The sequence below is a fragment of the Falco biarmicus genome, chromosome 6 (genome assembly GCF_023638135.1).
Source record: "Falco biarmicus isolate bFalBia1 chromosome 6, bFalBia1.pri, whole genome shotgun sequence".
NCBI classification, from domain to species: Eukaryota; Metazoa; Chordata; class Aves; order Falconiformes; family Falconidae; genus Falco; species Falco biarmicus.
Genome location: NC_079293.1, coordinates 52,721,029 through 52,744,073, shown reverse-complemented (window position 1 = coordinate 52,744,073; position 23,045 = coordinate 52,721,029). Strand labels below are relative to the sequence as shown.

Sequence of the window (23,045 nt, the reverse complement as noted above, 5' to 3'; positions counted from 1 at the left end):
ACGCAATAACCATTCCATTTCAGTAATATTTTGTTTCCTTTTTTTTGTTTTGTTTTGTTTTATACATTTTATTTATTTATACCAGTTAAGCACTGCGACTTTTTTTCTGGGACACTGAAAGATAGGGACGTTCTGGAATTCAGCTAGAGAATGTGCCACAAAAGCACCTTACCTGTCTTTGCACAGAAGTAAGCCGCATCCTGCATGATTGCTTTGTAAAAACATCTAGCCCTATTTATAGCTTGCATGCAGGCCTACCAGCAGCATAGTTGCATTTGAGTGCTTACGCATCTAAGCTAACAATTCTTAACAAGTCCATGCTGCATGTGAACAGAGCTGCTTTGTGCCTTTACACACACCCCCAGCTCAGTGCAGAAAGATTAATCTCTACTCTGTCCAGACAGGTGTGCAGTCACCTTTCAGTTGACTTATTCCTTCTCTATCCATTCTGGTCGAAAAAGGCTTCAGGACCAATAAAATAATAATCTCTTTTTCTTGATAATTACTTGCTGCTTGTGCCAGTAAAGTTTTAATTAATACTTCAACCACTGTCTATTATTTACCTCAAAATTTCTGTATGAATGACAGGATGTGATTATTTGGCCAAAGACTTTGCATTTGAGAGATTTACAAAAGCAAAGTGCTAGAAAACAGTACCTCTACAAATTCATCACTTCTGATACCACTCCCCATCATAAACTTGGGAAGTCAAGTGAGCCAGTCTCAATTAATTATGTCTTTAGGTGTATCAACAAGGCAATCAAAGTATTTCTCAGTGGTCACAAGCAAAAAAATGAATTGTAACATAAGAACTCAAAAATACTGATGCTTTATTGAAGTGGTACTGCCTAATGAATTACTCTAATTATGGCAAAATTCTTGGACACATTTAAAAGTGAAGTACAATTGATATTTTAATTTAAATTGGAACAGTAACTACAAAGAATGTTCTAGCAGCATAGCAACTGTCTTACTGAAGCCATGTTCTCTTTCTGTCAAGGTCATATGCAAAATTTACTGAGGTCAGGTGCTGCAAAAGCTAAAATATCTACTTTAAAGAGACAAACTGGTGTATTTTAATGAGAAGGAAACAAAATATGAAAATTATTTGGATAAAATAATAAAGACAGATTTGTCTCTGACATTTCTTAAACGACAAAAACGTAAAAAACACTTCTCAGGTTTAAAGTGGAGTATGTATATTTCTGGGAAAAAAATCCAGTATCCAAATGTCTGGCTTATTTCTTCTTTTAAACAACACACCTATTTTGCCCATCTTTCTCTATTAAACAAAATTTATTTAATAAAAAGGTAATGCCTGCTGATAAGCACCGATCCTGCTGTAGTGAATTCTGTGCAAAAAACAAGTCTGAAGCAGTTTCCTTGTGGAGTGTGGCTGTCAATTAGCTCAAGCTCATTCCCCAAGAATAACTATAGAAAAGAACAGCAAGTTCTGTCTTAATGGAAACAAAACATAACACCATTCATCAGCCATACACAGCACATGAAGGAGAGAAAAAGCAGCAGCTTGGCAGCAAGCTCAGGTTTTTTTGGACCTTCCTTGAAAGGGCACCTGAAATCAAGACTGGCCTTAACTTGCATCACCATTGTTTTGAAATAAATAAAACTAATACAAGAGATTGGTCACGGCTAAACAATGACCATCATTTATATTAACAACTTGCAGTACTATTACTGATAGTGCCACTAGTATTCTAGCACATATATTCTAAAAACAAAACACCACATACTGTCACAAGAGGGCTAGTATCTCCTGATGTCTAAACTTACCTGTTTGTCTCTAATTTTAGCCTGCCCAGCTGGACACTCAGTGATCTGTGAGCAGCCTGTGAGTCATGGGATACTGTAGAGCTGAGTGTGCTCACACCTGAGGTAGCTACTGCATCTTCCATGACAATGCAAGGCTGTTGGATGGTTTGATTTTGAGGCCGTTCATCTTGGTCTTCTTCAACTTCTATATCATCTTGATCTGCTGTATCACTTTCAGATGCAAGACTAAAATGTGGCCTCAATTCTATTAGGAACATAAAATATAAGCAGAAGAAAAAACATTGAAGATGTTAAACATTAGTTAAATGTTAAAACAAAAGCAGACCTAAGTGACTATTTAGAGATCATGCTACAACTTTGGTTAAACCAGACCTGAAATTTCTGTAGCAAAAGAACAGATAATATTTTCTAGGGGTTTAAAATCACTCAGACCATAACAGCATCTTAGTTTATGTGGATTATTTTTCAGCCTATTGAATGTTCAAAAGCTTTAAAAACCAAAAATCTGGATGAATAGGCTTCCAGATTTGGCTAGCATTTCACAACAAATTGTGCTGATGTACTATGTGCAGCAGAAGTACTTTCTTTTGCTTAATGCCATTCTCAGTTGTTTATAATTTCTTACACGTCTGACCTGAACTGCTTTATTAAACAAATAAACATTTGGGGTTTTATATCCAGCTTTTTATGTCTTTTATATCCAGCTATTCCAGTTGTTGCTATTCTGGCATATTTAGTATTATCTCATTATAAGAGTATCACGTTTTCTGAAAAACTACTATATCCAAAGATATAGAGAGGAAATAACAAGCAGACCCCTTCTCCTGAAAATGAAATGTAGCACACTTCCTTTCTACTTATCGGAGAGAACACTGCCTATTTTGTAATGACGTTCATCCACAAAACTGGACACAAAGCTGTATGAGGACTCTGGTTTCTGTTATTCCTTGTTTAAACTACCTACCAGATCTTACCAGGTATGCAAGATACATACATAAGCTCTTATACTCCTACACAACCTATCACTGCAACAACATCTGTTTGTTAATTCCAACCATTTAATATAAATCTTCCTTCCTTCCTTCGATTGTGGCTTCTTGCTGCTGAGCACTCCCTTTAGTCTCCTCATCAAAACATTCTTTTTTTCTGAATCACACTTGGGTTTTATACAGTTTTGATTTTTCCACTGAAGAACTAACATGTATGTTTCTCTGCTTTACAAAAGGGACATTTGTTCCTTGATCCATTTCATCTCTTCATTTAAATGCTACATACCTTTTTCAAGGCTGAACATACTGTGCTATGCTTCCTCTAAATTAAAGAAAGCAGAAAGATTATATAGCAGTTACCCAAATATTGCTAGGCAAGTATGTCTGAATTTGCTTTGAACTTCTGCATCATGCTAGTAAGAACAGAAGCTCACTACCAGGCAGCATAACTACACAACATGGGCTTTGCACCACTCCTAAAATATCCCATAACTTTTAGAAGTGCTAAAGCCAGAGATAAATCTTCACATCATCATCATCATCAGACCAGGGCAAAGGGAAGCAATCAAAAGTAGGTTAAGGCAATCAGGGGAAAGGCAAATGATCAGTACCCGAAAGCTACTAGGGCACCGAGGCTTTTGTTAAAGCTTGACCATGTACAATTAACGCTGATACTGAGCAGTATAGGGAAGAAGAGTGTATTAAGAAGGAATTCTAGAGCAATCCTGTTATACAGCAATAAAGTACGTGCCTCTCAAAGGTGTTTGGTATTCTAATCAAAAGACAGATTTTCCTTATGAATTCTAAGTAACACAGAAACCCGATTTATGCCTTGCTGGTCGTGCTGGGGATACGGAAAACACCACAGAGAACAGGAAGAGCTGTAACTTTGGAATTTTCAGATCCCCTTGTTGATAATTTAAGCCTTAACCCGCTGCAGAAAACAGGAACTAAGTATTCTGATTTCAGCCTTAAAGCATGAAATCATACACTTGAAAATTTCACCATTAATTCCAGCGTAGGGAACGAGAGAATCACAAGCTTAGAAGTTAAGAAGCAGAAGAGAAACTAACTCTGGAAATAGGTATAAGTACTAACAGAATGGGCTGCAGTTTCTTCTACACAGACCCATGTATGCCATGCATACTACTTCCACAACAATTCCAAATACAATATTCAAACTGCAGGCACTGCAGATATTTTTTTTCTTTAGACAGCTTCTGACCAGGAGCCAGAGATTTTTTGAGTGCTCTGAAAAGCATATCATTAACCTATGCTTTGCAAAACACCTTCCAAAATCAGCAATGCGCTGGCAAGTGGTCTGTCCTTTGGATTTCAAGGGGCAGCACTGTGCACCTCAAAAAATTAGGCTCCAGAGCACCTTAGCCTACTCCTGCTCACTGTGTTGCAGAGTTGTTTAGGTTACGCATCTTGGAAAGGTGCTTTCCAAAACAACTCGGGCAATACACTGATTAGTTTTTGAGCTGCAAAACAGACTGAACAGGAAAAAGGCCACTGCTGGTTTCAAAATCTTAAGTGAAGTGTCATAATCACAACTCTAAAGCATGTTTAAAGAGATCAGCTAAAAAATATTCGCTGAGTATTAAGAAATGACTCACCTGGGACCAGAATAGTAATTGCAGTCTGCACAGCTTTTCTGATTATGCTGTCCAATGCAAACATCCAATGTGGCTTGATGTTATGATTTCGGAGAACTTTATTGACCTAGCATCAGAGAATTCAGTTCAGATATTCAGTGTCCCCCCAACTTAAAACTATAATATACGTCATCATTATATAAAGTGTTTGAACTTATAGGTGCTGTATTAAAGCAGGTGATTAAAACTGTTTCATGTTGTTATTAAATGAAGAAAATAGCAACACTGCCAACTTCCGCCATTTTATCACAAGTCACACGATATTTTGTATTTTTTATCAAGTACTAGTTTCTGCATTAGGTGATTTTTTTTATGTCAGCAATACTGAAGTTCATTTAACTTTCATGGGTGTGGAGATTAAAAGAAGCATGTGAGCAGGACAAATACCAAGGACCATGTTATGGAAGGCTTGTAACTTAAGCTAATTAGTCTTGTTATTTTTTTGGCATCGTTTTCACTCCTTGCTCTGAGCAATACTTATCTATTTTAAAGTACAATTGTAGGAAATATCAAAGAACTAATGTAATGCCGCTCCTTCTTAATTCAGAAAATAGTTAATTAACGTGATTTTAAATAGTCAGGGAACTTCAATTGTGTGCTGTGCCATTTTCTCTTTCCTTCTACTTTTTACTTTGTACAATCAGATAGTATTCTGTACCAGGCTGCTCCTGATTGCCTACAGGCCTGCTTTCAAACTGCTTTTAGCCATATTCCCAGGTGTCTTTATGGATGCTCCACGCCACTTGCAAGAATAACTCTACCTTGGGGGATTTTTTTTTCCAACTTCCAAACAACAGGGAAGAAGCAGGTGGGGTGACAGTGCTACAGCAAAGCGCCTAGCCACAGTAAATGGCAACAGCACAGAACAGACTTGATGCTGTTTTCCAGGCACAGAAGCAGACCAAGGCAACAGACTGTCACAGCAGAACTTGAGAAGTTGCAGGAAGAAACAAATATATCTGTGTTTAGAAAATTATAAACTTACTCAGAAGCTTCATTAAAAAAAGGAGCAACTACTGCTTACTAAAAAATGTGGTGAGAAGATACTTCACTCTTGGGTCTTCCTAAAAAAGAGAGGAGTTTAATTCTCTCACATTGTGATAACCTCTCTGTAAAAAATGACTGAAGTTACATGAATGGTGCCTTCAGAAGATATGTAAAAGTTAATAAATGTTATTAATAATTTTATTTTCACTGCCCCAAAGCAACAGTATTTGGAAACGCAGTAACTTATGCAGGTACCTGTACTGGGTGCTTTGGCTGGGATGGAGTTAACTTTCTTCACGGCAGCCCATATGGTGCTATGTGTCAGACTGGTGACTAAAATAGCCTTGATAACACACCCATGGTTTAGCTGTTGCTGAGCAGAGCTTACACAGTGTCAAGGCCTTCTGTGTTTCTTACACTGCCCCACCACTGAGTAGGCTGGGGGTGGCTTAAAAGGCTGGAACAGGACATGGTTGACAAACCAACCGAAGAGATATTCCCTTCCACATAATACCACACACAGCAATAAAACTAGAGGGGTAGCGATTGCTCAGGGACCAGTCGAGCATTAGTCTACTAGTGGTGAGTGAGTGCTTTTGCATCACTTGTGAGATTTGGGGTCCCCCCCCTTATTAAACAGTCTTTCTCTTGACCCACAAGTTTTCTCACTTTTTGCCCTTTCCATCCTCTCCCTCATCCCGCTGGGAGGAAGCAAAGGAGCAACTGGGTAAGGGCTTTCCTCTACCTGCTAGCCAGGGTCAACTAACACAGTACCCGTGTCTCCTCGTTTCTATCACCAACAGCCAGGAGATGGCACTTGGACACCGTGCCGGGACTCGGAGAGCTGTCAGCAGTGCCACGGGAGCCTGCCCGGTGCCCCACACCTGGGCAGCTGCTGCCCAAGGGCCCCAGAGGCTGGCCCACCGCCCTCAGAGGCAGCGCAGCTCCTGTTTGCAGGCGCTTTGTGCCTCCCCATACTGACTCCGGCCGAGACACTGATGCGTTTAGCCAAGTGCAGCCTGCTTAAGAACTGAACAAGCACGATGTAACTTTGTCAAGAACACGGCGATCCCCAGTAATGTGATTTAGCTATTCATATTACAGCACAAAACTACTTTTTCTTGCTTGCTGATGAGGATATTGTGATTATTAAAACTTGTTACCTAAGATTACCTTATTAAGTCCTGCCTGAGAACAAGAGAACTACTCTCCCTCACTTTTAGCAATTATCCCAGTCTCTGCAGTATCTGAGGTCTTGATACTGATTTGGATTTCAGTGTTCTACTATGGAAATCTAATGTATGTCCAAAAGAATTAAGACAGGCCACATACAAAGCAAAGCTTTCATTTCTTTGGGTTATCTTAGTTAAATGATAGAGCAATAGTAATGAAAAAGACGTTTATCAGTTAAAAACCAGCAACTTGTAATGATTAAGTTAACAGAAGATGGTAAAATTCTTACTGAAAAGAACATGATTCAGGCAATTATCACTGAACAACTGATGCCCAGCAACATCTCTATCAGAAAGCCAACGCAGATATTTGTACTTTTGCCCCCTCCATTTTTCTCTTGACCTTGTACATTTGGTTTTTCTTTTTCCAAGTGTCAGAACAGTATTAATGTGAAGCTAAGTAGAAAGGAGAGATGAAGTGTATTCAAAGTGAAAACTCAAAGAGAAAACTTTGATTTGTAGAAACCTTTTACAGATTCATTTCACATGTTTGGGTTTTTTCATAAACAGCATCTAATTCTTGTCAGTGTAGTCTATGCAACAGTTTACATGCTATGCAATCCTTCCTGACAGCTCTTTTACTTGTCAGAGTGCCCCAGGTTTAAATGCTAACAGAATCATCCGCATCAAATGCCTACTTCCATTGTCATTTCATTTTTACTATGCGACTTCAGTCTGGAAAAGTGATGCCCAGCACAGCTGCACCCTTCTCATGTTGGTTATTCATCTTAATCATGAACACAGTGTTTATACAACTATGCTGAACCTTCCAGATCCTTAATCAGCAAAATCTCAACAGTTGTGTTCAGGGCCTGTGTACTGCCAAAAGATCACATGGCAACCAAACGAAACCAAGTCATGGCTGTGGGTCTGGGATTTTGTTATTGCAGGTTCAAAGCCCTCAAATATTATTGTCTCAGTAACCGTGGGTAGAAGTTAATGAAGTTTTCTTTGCTTCTGGATTCTAGCTTCTTTTTTTTTTTTTTTTCCTTCCAGTTTTGGTGCACAAAACTTAGTAAAAATGACAACTTACAGCATCTTGAAAACCAAACAGCACGAGCTGCACTTGACTGATACCATGGCTGTCAAAGTCTAACTCCAGTTTCAGTTTTGAAAGAGTCGTTGCGATAATTTTACGATCAGTGGACCGTACAAACTCTCTGAGGCTGGAAACGAGCGTTGTGATATGTTCCCATTTTAGCTTGGGTTCTTCAGCTCCCTAGTAAAAGAGAGAAGAAAAGAAACAGTTTTGATAGCCATCTTTTGAAACGTACACCCAGACGGACTTCAGCCAATAACATCACCTGGCAATATGGAGTTTCAGAAACTCTGCTGCTATGGTTAGCGAAAAGGTGCAGCTGCAGGTTAGGTAATGGTAGCAGCCCAGGAGCTCTACTGCTGAGCTCCCTGGTAACGCAGATTGCTTGACAAGCAAGTAGCTGACTTCATTTAATATCAGTTGCTGAAGTTCATATGCACACTATAGTCTGTAAGTCTCATTGTACAGGACGGAGTGAAAAGATATAAATAACTGTAGTGTGCATGGAATACTACAAATTACTCTTAATTGCAAACAGGTACTTTGCAGTGCCTCTCATTTCAGAGTTGCCTCTGAGAGGCAACATGCAAAGTCCCACAGTCACATTTAAAAGAAGGGATTAGTCAAAGTTGTGCAGAATGCTCAACTAAAGTCTAATTCTTTCCTGGTACTTCTACACTTACCTATTCTTATAACAGGTCTACAAATCTCCCACCTTTCTATTATAAATATCCTTTTTAAAAGGTTTTGTGTTTTCGCATGAGCTACCAAAGCAGCAAAAGTTCAAAAGTATTCATCAGAATAACCACGTAAGTAACTAGGAAGCAAAGGACTGTATTTACTCTCTAAAGTTATGCCAACTGAATATAAATTTCAATTCCAGATCTTAAAATTAAGCCAGATATAGGAAACCATACTAGTTGTTCAAAATGAAGTACTAGATGCTTATTCTGAATGAAGCGATTATTTATAGACTAAAGATATCTAACACTGATTTCCATAACAGCAGGACACATTATGCTGTTTGGTTCTGTTGCATTTGCCAGTTTTACGTCATGAATGTTACAGCTGGCCAGACATCAAGAACTCTGTTTGCCCATAACATTGAGGTTTTAACTAACAGTTAATTCTGATCAGGATGAGACAAAGACAATTTGATTATTTGAGAGAAACAAAAAATAAAATAAAATAAAAAGCTCTAAAGCAGTCAAACATTCCACTGACCAAAGCACCTATCTCTGAGATAAAAGATCCTAGCCTCTGACCCTAATCAGCTTTTTGGAGAATTCACCTGATGATTGACTATATTGGTGGATCCTCACTCTGTGCTGCTGTAGCTGATCTCCTTTTCATGTAAATAATTAAAAAAACAGTAGGGCAGATAGGTGGACACAACACACTGTAGCCCTGGATTAGAAGAGCCAAGTCTATCAAGGCATGCTGGGGACAGGGCAATCAGTATGGCTCCCTAATAAGATTTCTGGGAGGGTCATTCTTTTCCCCTAGCCCCCCCATGTTGAAATTGTTCTTATGAAAAGTTTTTGTGAAGGGAAAAGCGCTATCAAAACCTAAATCCTGGTGAGGCCTAACGAGCAAGTCAAGCTTCCACCTGTTGGTAACTTCTTGCATTTAAGCAGGACATAACAAGAAGCCAACTCAACTTCCCCTTAACTGCAGTTACTACTGCTTTCCCATGGTTTGAGTAAGTTTCCTACTCCTTGAGCAGGGTCCCTCTCTCAAGACAGAAAACAGTGTTTGGGAGTCAAGAGTTCTGCATCCCCTCGAAGGGCGGACAGTCCCACACACATACGCTTTGAGCTCTTTGGCTCTACAACTCCATGTCTCTCTGCTTCTCTCCTGGGCTCTTCCAGCCCCAGCTGAGGAAGGCGTAAAACACCAAGCACCCTCTCTGGAGTCATGATTGAGTTTCAGCCTCTCACAATCACTGATTATTCCTTTCATATGCATGCTAACAACTGCATCTGTTATAGCAACACTCTAGCAAAGCACAGATCACAGATCTCTCTTATTGCCTTCTATTTTAACGCTTTCTACAGTTACCAGGACAACCGTGGGCTCCTCTCCCCGCCCCCCAAGAGTTAGAAGCTCTTTTTATTGGTATGCCACCAATTTCCAAGTACATTAACTGTAGTACATGCGTAAGAATCATATCCGTTTGCATAAGTTTCTAAACAGTACTATCTTTAGAAGATGAGCTGTCACATTTTATACAAGTATGTTTTAGACCAGCAATACTTAGCCTTGAGAATGGAGTCAATTAACTATTAACACGCACACATCACAAACAAGAACCAAAAAAATCACATCATCCAATTACAGTGTTGCAACATTTAGCAGCATGGTAATGACTTGTAATTTATTTGGTGTCATCCTGAACTGATACATCATCATGAATTGTCCCCACAAAGGACTGCCAAAAGGTCATTCTGCAATTATTTTGTTGTTTGCTGTAGCTCCCACTGTTACTCCATCTTCCCTCCCCTCCATATGTGCTCCCAACTGTTGTGAGGAATAGCTGCAATTTATTTTCTCCCTAGCCCCCTCTTTACCCTTTTATGGCTGTTAGCTAGAAGGTAATGGCCAGTCAGCCCCATTTTTTTCTGTGCAATAACCTAACGTAAGGCCAGAGCAGGCTAGAAGACCTAAACCTCCCTCCATCAAAGCAGTCAGCCAGAACTCTAAAAGAGGGGCAAAGTAATCACCTCCTGGGGATGATCTGTCTTACATGAGTTGACCTGACAGCCTCAGTTAGTCCTACTTGAAAACCCCTGGCAAAATGTAATACTGTGAGAACATGTTTTTCTGTTGTCTGGCCAGCACTAATACCCAGTAATGTAACATTCACAAGCAACACAAAAGGCATATGTAATGCAGCGCAAACAATTTTAAAGCCTATTTTTAATAGCCCACCTAAAATAATAAACCATAAAAACTTACGTGGTGTATACTTTCTAGTTTAATCAAACTTTATTTTTTAATTGCTTTACTATATGTCATTTCAAAAGTTCCAGGTAACTGCAGATAAGTATTCAAATTCCATAAAATTTTTGCTGCATTCTGAAATGACTTTACCTGAGCCAAAGCTTCCATCAAATTCCTCACCACCTTCTCTTGGTCCTCAGTTAATATCCTGTGAAGAGTGGCTCTTCTTTCACTATCCTTCTTCAGCATGAAAAACCCTGAATCTTTCTCTTCAGGTGAAGGAGGTGCACTGTGATCCTCAAAATTTTCATCTGGGATGCTGAATGAAATACACTCAGTGAAAAGAAACTTCATAAAAACCACCCCAATACACACATTCCTAATCTACCACATAACATAAATGCCAGATAGCTCTTTACCTCAGAAAAAGAGACCGGATTCCCTTCCCATCTTTTTCTCCACAGGATTTGGCTCTTGTTTTGAAAGAGAATGGATCAATTTTTAATTCTGTATCAGGTGAGACAGAACCATATTCACTGCTGCTACTTGTATCTTCCACCAGAACTGGAACAGGTAAGGATATACTCCGAAGATACTCTATTCATATAGGAATATTCAGAAATTAGAATGTAATAGTGCCATCACAGTTCTGAAGTGTATTCTTTCAGAGGAAAGAGAAAGACTCCAGTCTCCCCCACACCAATACAAAATACTAAAACAAAATTGATGAAACACTCCTAAAGCTTATTCTTCCAGAATATTTATCCTTCAGTTCTGTATTTATTCAAAAGCTTCCTAAGATATGGAGGGTCTAGGTTCATTGCAAGTTCACTTACAGTTCCCCAGGGCTCAGTACTGAGGCCAGTCCTATTCAATATCTTTATTGACAGTCTGGACAAGGGTATTGAGTGCACCCTCAGTATGTTTGCAGGTGACACCAGGCTGAGGGGAGTGTTGATCTGCTTGAGGGCAGGAGGGCTCTACAGAGGGATCTGGACAAGCTGGATCGATTGGCCAAGGCCAACTGCATGAAGTTCAACAAGAAGTGCCAGATCCTGCACTTGGGTCACAACAATCCCACACAACACTACAGGCTGGAGTGTAGTGCCAGTGTAGAGCCACTGGAAAGCTGCCCAGCAGGAAAGGACCTGGGGGTGTTGGTCAACAGCCGGCTGAACATGAGCCAGCAGCATGCCCAGGTGGCCAAGAAGGCCAGGAGCATCCAGGCTTGTACCTGAAAGTGTGGCCAGCAGGGCAAAGGCAGGCACCATCCCCCTGTATTCAGCACTGGTGAGGCTGCACCTCAAACACTGTGTTCAGTTTTGGGCCCCTCACTACAAGACAGACATTGAGGTGCTGGAGCATGTTCAGAGAAGGGCAGTGAAGCTGGTGAAGGGTCTGGAGCACAAGGCTTAAGAGGAACTGGGTTGAGGGAACTGGGGTGGTTTAATCTGGAGAAAAGGAGGCTCAGGGAGGACCTTATCACTATCTACAACTCCCTGAAAAGAGGCTGTAAACAGGTGGGGGTAGGTCTCTTCTCCCAGATAGATAACTAGCAACAGGACAAGAGGAAATGGCCTCAAGTTGTGCCAGGAGAGGTTTGGATTGGATATTAGGAAACATTTCTTCACCGAAAGGTTGGTCAAGCATTGGAACAGGCTGCCCAGGGAGGTGGTGGAATCACCATCCCCGGAGGTGTTTTAAAAATGTGTAGATGTGATGGGTAGGGACATGGTTTAGTGGTGGGCTTGGCAGTTCTGGGTTAATGGTTGGATTTTATGATCTTAAAGGCCTTTTCCAGCCTAAATGATTCTATGATTCTAACTTCACCACGGGCATGAACATGCATCTCATGCAAGTACACACTTTCAGTAGTAGCAAAACGTTTCTACAGGATAGATCATACAAGCACCTTCCAAGATCTTATTTTTCTGGGTATACATACATATATATATACTTAGATGTACTGTATATATACTATAACACATTATAAGATTTATCAGACTAATTTGTACAAGTTTACTAATCAAAGACTAAACTAATGAATAAACATGCATGTTGTCAGAACTTCTGATTTTAAATCCAGAACACGTATTACTACTGCAAGAAACTGTTCATGCCTATTTCACACACGCACATTTCAAAATTTAGTTTGATAGCAACTAAGTTTGAAGGCAACTATGTGTGTGTTTGGTGCCTGCCCCTTTGCCCATTTTTTTTCCCTGAAAGAGATGAGTATCCTGTACCCAGGTGTGACAAGGCGACTTGAATGCCACTTTTCTCAATTATAGAATTTAGCCTAATGAAAATCTATGTTATCTTTCTCCAAAAAGCTCAGCTCTATTGCTACTATAAAACAGCCATTTAAATGGCCCTGTAACAACAATGCAGCTCTTCAAAGCTTGTATTACTCACCTGCCTAGACAATAAAACCACACTCTGGTAGGATTACAAATAGTGGTTTAAATCTGCACAATGAATTAGAGGCTCCTAACAGAGAAAGGTCACTTATTTTCATAATTGTGCCCATTTTTCTTCACAACATTTTAGGGTGACAAATTATACCTGAATAAGTGATAACCACGGTATCTACACAGTTATGTTTTGATAGAGAAGTACGTTAAAACTCACCATTTGTGCCAGCTGAAAGAACTGTGGGAGAAAATCAAAATAAAAAAAGTTAAATGTGCTGAAATGAACTGAGAAAATAAGCATAGTCTAAAGGGTAACTCTCTTCCCATTTTTATGGACTATCTGGACTCTCCTGTCTGCAATCTCTAGAAGTGTAATTTATTGTGATTTAGAGTTGATTTTAATCGGGGGGTGGAAACCGCATTAAAAGTGATCACCTCCTTTACCTGCTATTTTTATTTCTTTTAGGTATCATGCTAAAAACATGCAGAAGACATTTTGATATGTATATATGCACACACACAGAATATGCACTCCTATTCTCAAAACCCCTTTGTTACCTTCCCTACAGGAAATAAATGTACATGAAACAAAAGTAATGCAGTGTATGCACATTTGCTATGGGACCAAGATTTTACTCATGTAGAAAACTCCCCTGAGGCTCAATACCATGTTCTAACTTTACACAAAATGTACTCTATGCAAACATTCTTTGAATAAAAACATATGCAAATTTTAAAAACCAAAAAACCACCACAAAAGCTCACAAAACCATAGACAGACTTTCAGAAACCTTATCAGAAAATATATAAAATCACCTATGTGACAACAAGATAACAGAACTCTGCTACGACAGCATTTCTGCAGCAAGCTGCTGGGACAGAAGGTTACAACTGAATGTTCATCTGTGATGGGGATGTGCTGTGCTCATCTCAAAGACTAAATCAGCACTTTCGGGAAACAGTATCATCAACAAAAGAAAAATTTGAGATTGAGTTTAGCAATACTTACCTGAGAGCTTTGATGGGGACTTCCTTTTTTTGCTTGAAACCTTCAAGAATTCATCTATAAGCAGCTCATGAGCAAAAGCTCGTTTATCAGGATCTGGTTCAAAGCAACGCAGTATGAAAGCCTTGGCTTCTGCAGACATGGATTCAGGAATCTCTGGGTGTATTTTGAACATTCCCACCTGAGACAAACAAAGGGAGAAACAATGGCCTACGCTGTTTTCCCAACACTAAACAGCATCAAAAAAGTCTTTAGATAGTAGAAGTGGTATATTGCTCTCAAGTTTTGGTATTATCTTTCTGTAACCAGTTTATTAATTCAGAGGAAAAAAAAAATATTACAAACCGTACAAACAATTACATTAACCCCCACACACAATTGCAAGTAGAGGCTCTTGCAAAGCTGAAATATTTTTTTTTTTTTTTTAAACACCCAGGCTCCTAAATTGCTGCTATTGCTCCATTACTCTCTTCAAAACTATGCAGCACTCCCACTGATTTGAATCAGCTCATTCTTCTTAACATCCTCACTAATGAAGCATTTCCTTTACCTTCTATCCCTGCAAGCTCTAATTCTAGCTTCTCCAAAACAGTCATAAGATTTCCTGTGTTTACAAATACTGGTCTGAGCTGTACAAGGAAGAAGTCTGACCTTAAACATAGCTGCTTGCGGTTCTCCCAGTTCATAAAATGGGGGTTTCCCCGTAGCCATCTCAATGATAGTGCATCCCAAAGACCAGATGTCTGCAGCCTTCCCATAGCCACGGGGTCCTTTGTCTATGATTTCTGGTGCCATATACTGAAGGGTACCTGTTTAAAACATACTATATTTTTTACTTAGGTGCACTAATGAGGCAAGTAGATAGCTAAAGGAAAACAGGAACAAAATCACTGAGAAGTGAGCTATATTGGGAGAGTTAAAAAAAATACTCTTTATTATTCAAAATTCAAAAATTTCCATATGCATTCTACATAAAACTCAAAGCACTATTCAAAATATTATTTGTGCTAAAAGCAACTGGTATCATCTACTGATCTGATGATATCACTTGTCAATGACATTTACTAGGAGGTATCAACAAGCTTTGGATCAGACATAATTTTCATTTCCTGTATTATAGATTAAGATCTAGAAGGAAGATCACTTTGAATTGCATCCAGAGAGGAAAAGGAAGTGAAACCTGAAATCTGAACCTGAAACAGCAGGTGATATGAATACTTTTCCTGAAGTAAGACAATCAACCTGACATGTGATTCTGCATTCTGTTCCATTTAGAGAAGAAATGGAAGAGCAGAGGATGGAATTAAAATAACAGTTACTTCTCATTTTGCATAATTATTTAATTTAGACCTACTGCATGATTTAACATTCAAATCAAATTAGCAAAACATAATGAGGATCAAGTTAATGACAGGCTCTGTAGATAAGCAGTTCTGGAGGTGAAGCCAGGATGTCCAAGCCAGTCAGGAAAGAAAAAGAAAGTTTGCCTTTGATCAGCAAGATGAAAAAGTCACGTGCACAGAAGAGACAGACTCAAATACATAGGAAACATAGGAAAGACACAGCTCTTCTGTTGTAGAGGACTTTCATGTCTCAAGTGGAACTTCCAGAACAGCATTCTCTTTGAACAGTGCATACAAGAACAGCGTATAGCTTAAGATTAAGTATACAAAAAGTTATTCTTGCAGCAACCTTTTATATTGATTTGAAGTCACTGAAAGTTCAGCAGCTGAGGATTCTGACCCTACATGGACAGCTCGAGTGAGAAAAGAGTCTCCTCTGGCAACATACCAGTAAATGTTTCAGTACATGGGTTGATTCCTGCAAGTCTCTTTGAAGTTCCAAAGTCCGAAATCTTTAACACTCCACTGTACGTGTTGATAAGCACATTATCACCCTAAGGAACAGAACATTCAGAGCAATTATTTTTCTCTGCTGACTCTTCATCTAAGAATTCTTGCATAGCCTGTTCCTACAATGTGCTCTTTAGTAAGTAACAATTACCTCCTAAGGCTCTTAAAATGGGAGATGAAAGAGGAATCAGTAGTGGTTTTGCTTTATGTAATCCTATTATCTGAAACTTCATCTCAAAGTGAACTTCTCTACTACAGGAATACAGTTAAAAAATACTAAGAGAGGGGAAAAAAAACTTTTTTTTATTTTCTTCTTTTTTTAAAAGGGAACTTTTTCATCTGCAATCTCCTTGGAAAAGAACCTGCTAATATCCCATCCACAATCTCCTTCACTTCTAGCAAGCTTTCATGAAAGGTCAATCATGTAATTGAAAACAGAAATAAAAACATCCAATTTATCACATCTTAAGTATGTCAATTCTTCTAAAACAAAAAACCCCCACTTTTTGTTGGTGCAAATTCAAATCCACAAAGGTTCACTTGCCTAACCCACAGTACAGAACAGCAGAGAGGGTATGTGACAGTGAACTACCTTTGGGAAAAAAAGTTTTTAAATTACAGGACAAATAAATGGTTATACAGTTACACAACACTATCAGGCTTAATTTTCTGCAAATTCTTACCTTTATGTCTCGATGCACTATTTGATTATCATGCAGGTATTTTAATCCTTCAAGAATCTGCTTGGTGTAAAAGCCAATTGTCTGCTCATTATCTTTCAGTGGTCCCCATTTTGATCGTAGAAGAGCAGAAAGACTGCCTATAATTTTGGAGAGAAAAAAGTGAGAGTAAAAATCTAATTAAATTCTGCCTTCTCCACCAAAGGAAAAAAAAGTAACAACAAATACCAATCCCAAACCAAGGGTAGGCATCTCTTCTATAACCAAAGTTCTCTCCAGGTAAATGCTTACTTGCATCATCACTGGCTTGAGGAATTAAAATGTAAGTCTCAATATCTCCAGTGGCCTCAGCTGCAGCAGAGAAGCATATGCTTCCGCAAGCAGGCCGATCTGAACCCATTCAATCCAACCACTCTCTCCCTACCTGCTCTCCAGAGAGAAGCTGCCTCAGAGAAACGTTGTAAGAGTGAAAAAGGGCGAATGTGCATATGTATATGTCTGTACATACACCAACTCCACAGTTTCTCAAAAAGCTAGGCTCAAGAAGTGGGATTTTTGTTGTGTCTAGCTGCTGTGAGGTCTTTGGTCTCAAACAGAAGCACCAATCCACCCTTCTCCTGTGTTAGGTACCTGAGGAGGGCTCAGCCACCTGAGACCAGCTACAATCTTTCTAGCAGGATGACCACATATCATCTCTGATCTTGTATTGTGTTTGTGTGACAAGGTTTTGGTAGCAGGGGGGTTACAGGGGTGGCATCTGTGAGAAGCTGATAGAAGCTTCCCCATGTCTGATGGAGTCAATGCTGGCCAGCTCCAAGAGGGACCCACCACTGGCCAAGGCCGAGCCCATCAGTGATGGTGGTAGCACCTCTGAGAATGTATTTAAGGAGGGGGAAAGTTGCTGCACAAGTGCAATTGCAGCCAGAGAAGAGAGGAGTGAGAACAGGCGACAGCAACAGCGCTGCAGCCAGCCAGGCCGGGGCAGGAGGGGCAGGAGGTGCTCCAGGCACCGGAGCAGGGGTTCCCCTGCAGCCCCTGGTGAAGGCCATGGTGGGCCAGGCTGTGCCCCTGCAGCCCATGGAGGTTAACGGTGGAGCAGATAGCCACCTGCAGCCCATGGGGGGACCCCACGCTGGAGCAGGGGGATGCCCAAAGGAGGCTGTGACCCATGGGAAGCCCATGCTGGAGCAGGGTCCCGGCAGGACCTGTCGACCCGTGGAGAGAGGAGCCCAGCTGGAGCAGGGCTGCTGGCAGGGCTTGTGACCCCGTGGGGGACCCACCCTGAAGTAGTCTCATGGGAGGGACCCCACGCTGGAGCAGTTCATGAAGAACTGCAGCCCATGGGAAGGACTCACACTGGAGAAGTCCATGGAGAGCTGTCTCCTGTGGGAGGGACCCCACGCTGGAGCAGGTGAGTAGGGTGAAGTCCTCCCCCTAAGGGGGCAAGAGCAGCAGAGACAGCATGTGATGGACTGACCGCAGCCCCATTCCCCGTCCCCCTGCACCACTGGTGGTGGTGTGGGGGGGAAGGGGAGGGTAGAGAAAATTGGGAGTAAAGCTAAGCCCAGGAAGAAGGGAGGGGTGGAGGGAAGGTGGTTTTAAGTTTTGGTTCTGTTTCTCATTATCCTGCTCTGATTTGTTTGGTAATAAACTAAATCCCCCAGGTCAAGTCTGTTTGGCCCGTGGCAGTAATTGGTGAATGACCTCCCTGTCTTCATCTCAACCCATGAGCCTTTCATTGTATTTTCTCTCCCCTGCCCAGCTGAGAAGGGGAGTAATAGAGTTTTTATACTCTTAAAATGTTAAAAATCAAAGTGGCCAATGAACCACCAAACCAGTCACCCCCACAACTTACCACCTGGCACCTGTTCCATGAATATCTTAATGAAGCCGTTCTCACTAACAGAACCTAAATACTGGACTATGTTCTTATGTTTGAGATGCTTATGCAAAGCTATTTCTTCATGCAGAGGTTGGGAGTACCTGGAAAGAAAAGAAGCAGTTTATTCAATATTGAACTTCAGGAGGAAAGTCTTGTGTTTACTGTAGCAGCTAAAGTTCTATTTGAGGTCCCATGAAACACATCTACACTGAAAATGACTATGTGTTATATGCACTTAACAACAGCGGTTGTGACCACCACATACTAAAAAATTATGTAATAATAGTTAAATACACATAACAATATATATATATATTATTGGGACTAAATACACACACAATATTATAAGCATACACACACAGACGGAGCAGAATAAAATTTGTGGAAAATTAACTCCTCTCCAGACTAACTTGAAGAGAATAAACAGTTCGGCAAGTGATTGGACTCAGACTAGTGCCAAAGTGAACTAGTAAACCATAAAGTTAGTGCATAATTCAAATCACCTCAATAATGAAAACAAATTGTCATTTAAATTTTAATTATTTGAAGTAGGAGTCTCATCTGAAAGCAAGAGTGGATAGCTATCAGAATAAGAAAACAGGAATCACTTCATAGGGAGACACTCAGAAGAACCGATCGAAAGAGTTTTATCAAATGTAATTTAGTCCAAGGTAAAATATTTGTCAGAGATGTAAGCTTTTCAGCAGTCTTTTTGCCAAGGTGGTTTCCGGAGCCCAGATTCTTCTCCAGTATGGAACACCACCAGGGCCCAGCAGGTGATGTGCTCCCTGGGCCAGCCCTAACACTCTTCTTCCAGCCACGGGTGAGTTGAAATAAAGTCAGCTGCCAGGTTCTGCGTATTGTGTGGCAAAACATAGACAATATGCTGAGTCTGGTGGCTGTGTTCACCAAAGCACTAACAGCTGTAGTGTGACCTTCAGGCTAGCTGAAATAGATGGGCAAAGGCCTCCTTCTGCCGGTACAGATGCTCAGAACTCTGCAGCTCCTTCTCGCAAGTGGAAGACACACTCAGAAGCTTATACTGAGGGAGTACTAAACATCAACAGCAAACTCAATCTTGCGGCTACTTGCTACCAAAAGGAGTAGCTCCCCTGCCACCTTCAGCGGGTTGCTCTCATCATAGACTTCGCATCAACACTGGTACATTCTCGTCCCCTAATGAACTGGTAGAAAACTTTTATTTACCTATTGGTAGGAGGGGTAGCTTCCTGCTGCCTCAGATCCAGGGGCTGGATCTTCCTGGACCCTGCTGAGTGCCAGGAATGCAATCAAAGCACAAACACAGCTGAAGTTAGGGGAGAAGTGCCTGTGAACTTTATTGCCTTTTGGAGCAGGTACTTACTAGCTCGCCCTAACAGCAGCATCAGGCTACAAGTGAAGGCTGAACTCTTAAAAAAGTGGAGGAAAAAAAATAAAAATAATTGGGCATTCTGAATATCCCTCTGGAAAACAACTGTTACAGAAAACAAAGCAAGTATTTGGTTAATGAAAAGTGTGATTATGCAAGTCTGAGTCTATTTACAAAGAACTAATTTGAGTTTTGGCTTGCTTCTCCACACATGACATATCCTGACTACACTGTTAGTCATTCAGAAATGCAAAACCATCAAAGATTACTGAGTTCTATTAATGGGATATTCATGCAAAGCAGCAACAGCAAGACCATTATAATTCTTCCCCCTGCATTTTTAAACTCCACAGTTAATTGGGTCTTGAGCAACTAAAATAATTTAGCAAATAAAGCCATAAGAAAATTCTCCAGTGGGATGAAGCTTTTGTTATTTTAAATCTTAGCCATTAGACTTTAAATGGTACGAAGAAAGGCAAATTCTAAATCCTAGAAAGCTAGATCTTATTATCTACACAACGTGACTTCACTTTAACTTGGAAAGTCGATATGGCCACTGGTACTACTGTGTACTACTGGAAATGCATTGAGGGCAACAGCATTGCAGGAATATTTCCTTTTCTTTCAGAACGTGTCTCCACAATCTAACATTTCCTGACAATTAAGTAAACTATTCAGTAGCTTTTATTTAACATATAGCAGTATCAAAGACTCACTGCTTATTGCACAAAAATAATTCAATTTCTGGCCATGCTCTGACCTGACTCAGAACGTAATTATTTCTTATGAATCCAAAAGATTGGTCATTTTTACTTTGAACATGGTAAGAGTTAGCTTCAGAGACTAATCCTTTTCTTTCTATAGATTTCTATCAAAGTGCTAAAATATCAGGTTATAGCTAATCAGAAATGAATTAATAACTTTTTCTTCCTTTGTCATAAAAAGAATAATACCTGAAATTCATCCCAGAAATATTTTTGAAAGTTTAGATGAATGACTAACACTTTTTAGTAATCTCTTTTCCAGTATGCTTTGCATATTGAAGCTGAAACCTTTTCCACTGATAATTCTTTTAAAAATGTGTATTGGGGAAGACAATCTGGGTTTTTGTTTTCCTTTAAAGTAGTTACTGTTCTATTCAGGCTATCCTTCTATTAACCACAGTTATTACAAACAACAGATTTCTTCTTAGCACATACAAAACTTGCAACTCTATTTTGAGCCACGCGATTGTTTTATGTAATGAGGCCGTAACCTCTAAGAAATAACACACCTTGAACTTAATTTTACAACAATATAGAGGATGGAAGGATTCTGTAATCTAAGTTCTAGATCTTTAAAATACTATGAGTATGGAAAAGTTATTAGACCACACACATATCCATATTGAACAGTCAATATATACATGGATTCAAAAAATGTAGAAGGATTAATTTTTTAAACGTCAAGTAAGGACAGAATAACCAAAAGAAGGCCGGCAAGAGAGACCCATGAAAAAGAAACTGAGCTAGGACACCAGGTGGCATTACTGACCCTCCAGTCTGTAAATTACACAAAGAAAACTTAAGAGTTAACGCACAGTATCCTGTCAACATCGAGGCTCCAACACAATTTAAATAATAACACTTGATGCTGCATAGGTTGTAGAGAATAATGCTGGTTTTCAACAATTGGTGGTTTTACCCCCAGGGACATACATTCTAGACAAAAGAAGAATAACAGCCACTGTGGTGGGTTAGAATAGCCTCTTTTATTTACTGTTTTGAATACTAGCACACCCTAAGACAACTGCTGTGTAAGGACTTCCTGATATTAGCTGTAGATTGAACACTGCACAAAGGATACAGTTATTTCCTCCTACAGAGGAAATGCTGCATGCCAAAGTATGGGAAATCCTGCTGAAGGACAGATTATCCATTAGATCACAACCAAATGGGCAAAAGAAGACAAGAAACTTGGAAATATGGATTCCATTCCCGACTGAAATGATGGACAAAAATTTACCGGTTGGTACACTTCACATTTTACCCACATTCATTCAGCATGCAATTCCTCCTGCTACCAAGCAGTGTTCTGTCTTTATCAGAAAAGCTTCCTTCATAAAAATTATTTCTTTAACCATTTGGAAAGGAGGGATTTATCTTTCTGTTACCAACCATGGCAATGACACTATTTCCTAGTTTTCATAGCTTTCCTGAACAGAAGCCTGAGTCACAGTTTTCTGATAACATTTTACAGTCTGTCTGAGAGGCACTTTAAAGATGCAGGCACTCCAGTCACCTGTTAAGCAGCAGCTTGTACAACACCTGACTACAAAAACCAAAGGCTACTGTAGAATTTAAGAATAACTCGACAAGTTTAATACAGTCAGTTTCATTTGAAAAAAATCTTATCTTTAGACTTGCTATCACTTTTACCACAATATGTGTGGAAATCCATGCTTCAAAATAGGATGCACTGGAAGCCTCCACATAATACAAGCACTAAGGAAGTCAAGTGTTTGGTCTTTACATGGCAGCCTTTATAGATGAGGGCAATACATATATAAAGAAACTCTGCATTAAAAACTGTGGACAAAAAGATCACTCCACATGATTTATTCTAAAATTAAGAGGCTTTATAATAAATGACGCACAAACAGGAAAGGAAAATGACTTTATCACAATCCAGGGTCAGAATTTTACAGGACTGTGCAAATCATGAATTTCAGTAGTTCTTTTACAAGGACACTCCTGAGCATGTCTAAGTAGACAGGGCTTATCACTAGGTGTTTGAATGAGATTCTGCTCTTCAGCATAAACTACTAGCACCAAACACAGTAACATCTAAGTTCTTAGTTGTGATCAATCTATTTCACAACTTGGAAACATCTAGTTACAAAGACAGGGAACACCAATTATATACCACAGACAGGTAATTTATTAGCAGCTTTGTAGAAAAAGTACTCCTTGATCAGCGAACTGGTTGATCACATTACTGATGAAATGACGTAACACACACAATTTGGAACCAGCCACAGTTACCATACCTGCTGTCTCTCTCTGGGATTTCTTTAATAGCAATTCTGACTTGATTGCTCAAATCTCGTCCTGCATATACAATGCCGTAAGTTCCTTTCCCCAGAATGACTCGCTCGCCATTTTCATCATATTCATAATCGTACTGCAAAGCAAATAACATTAAATGAAATAGAGGGACAACA

General features: G+C 39.8%; 1 protein-coding gene across 1 annotated transcript in view; it reads right to left on the bottom strand.

The window, feature by feature from the left end:
* Nucleotides 1–23,045, bottom strand: part of MAP3K5 (mitogen-activated protein kinase kinase kinase 5) — a 108,892-nt gene that overhangs the window by 4,662 nt on the left and 81,185 nt on the right. Inside the window, exons 15-26 of the mRNA XM_056343398.1 lie at nt 22,872–23,005; nt 18,448–18,575; nt 16,596–16,732; nt 15,851–15,956; nt 14,711–14,868; nt 14,063–14,240; nt 13,271–13,291; nt 11,059–11,236; nt 10,790–10,958; nt 7,691–7,876; nt 4,400–4,505; nt 1,792–2,035 (exon numbers count right to left, since the gene is read on the bottom strand). Of these exons, the coding sequence (XP_056199373.1) occupies nt 1,792–2,035; nt 4,400–4,505; nt 7,691–7,876; nt 10,790–10,958; nt 11,059–11,236; nt 13,271–13,291; nt 14,063–14,240; nt 14,711–14,868; nt 15,851–15,956; nt 16,596–16,732; nt 18,448–18,575; nt 22,872–23,005 (1,745 nt within the window). The remainder of the gene's footprint in view (nt 1–1,791; nt 2,036–4,399; nt 4,506–7,690; nt 7,877–10,789; nt 10,959–11,058; nt 11,237–13,270; nt 13,292–14,062; nt 14,241–14,710; nt 14,869–15,850; nt 15,957–16,595; nt 16,733–18,447; nt 18,576–22,871; nt 23,006–23,045) is intronic.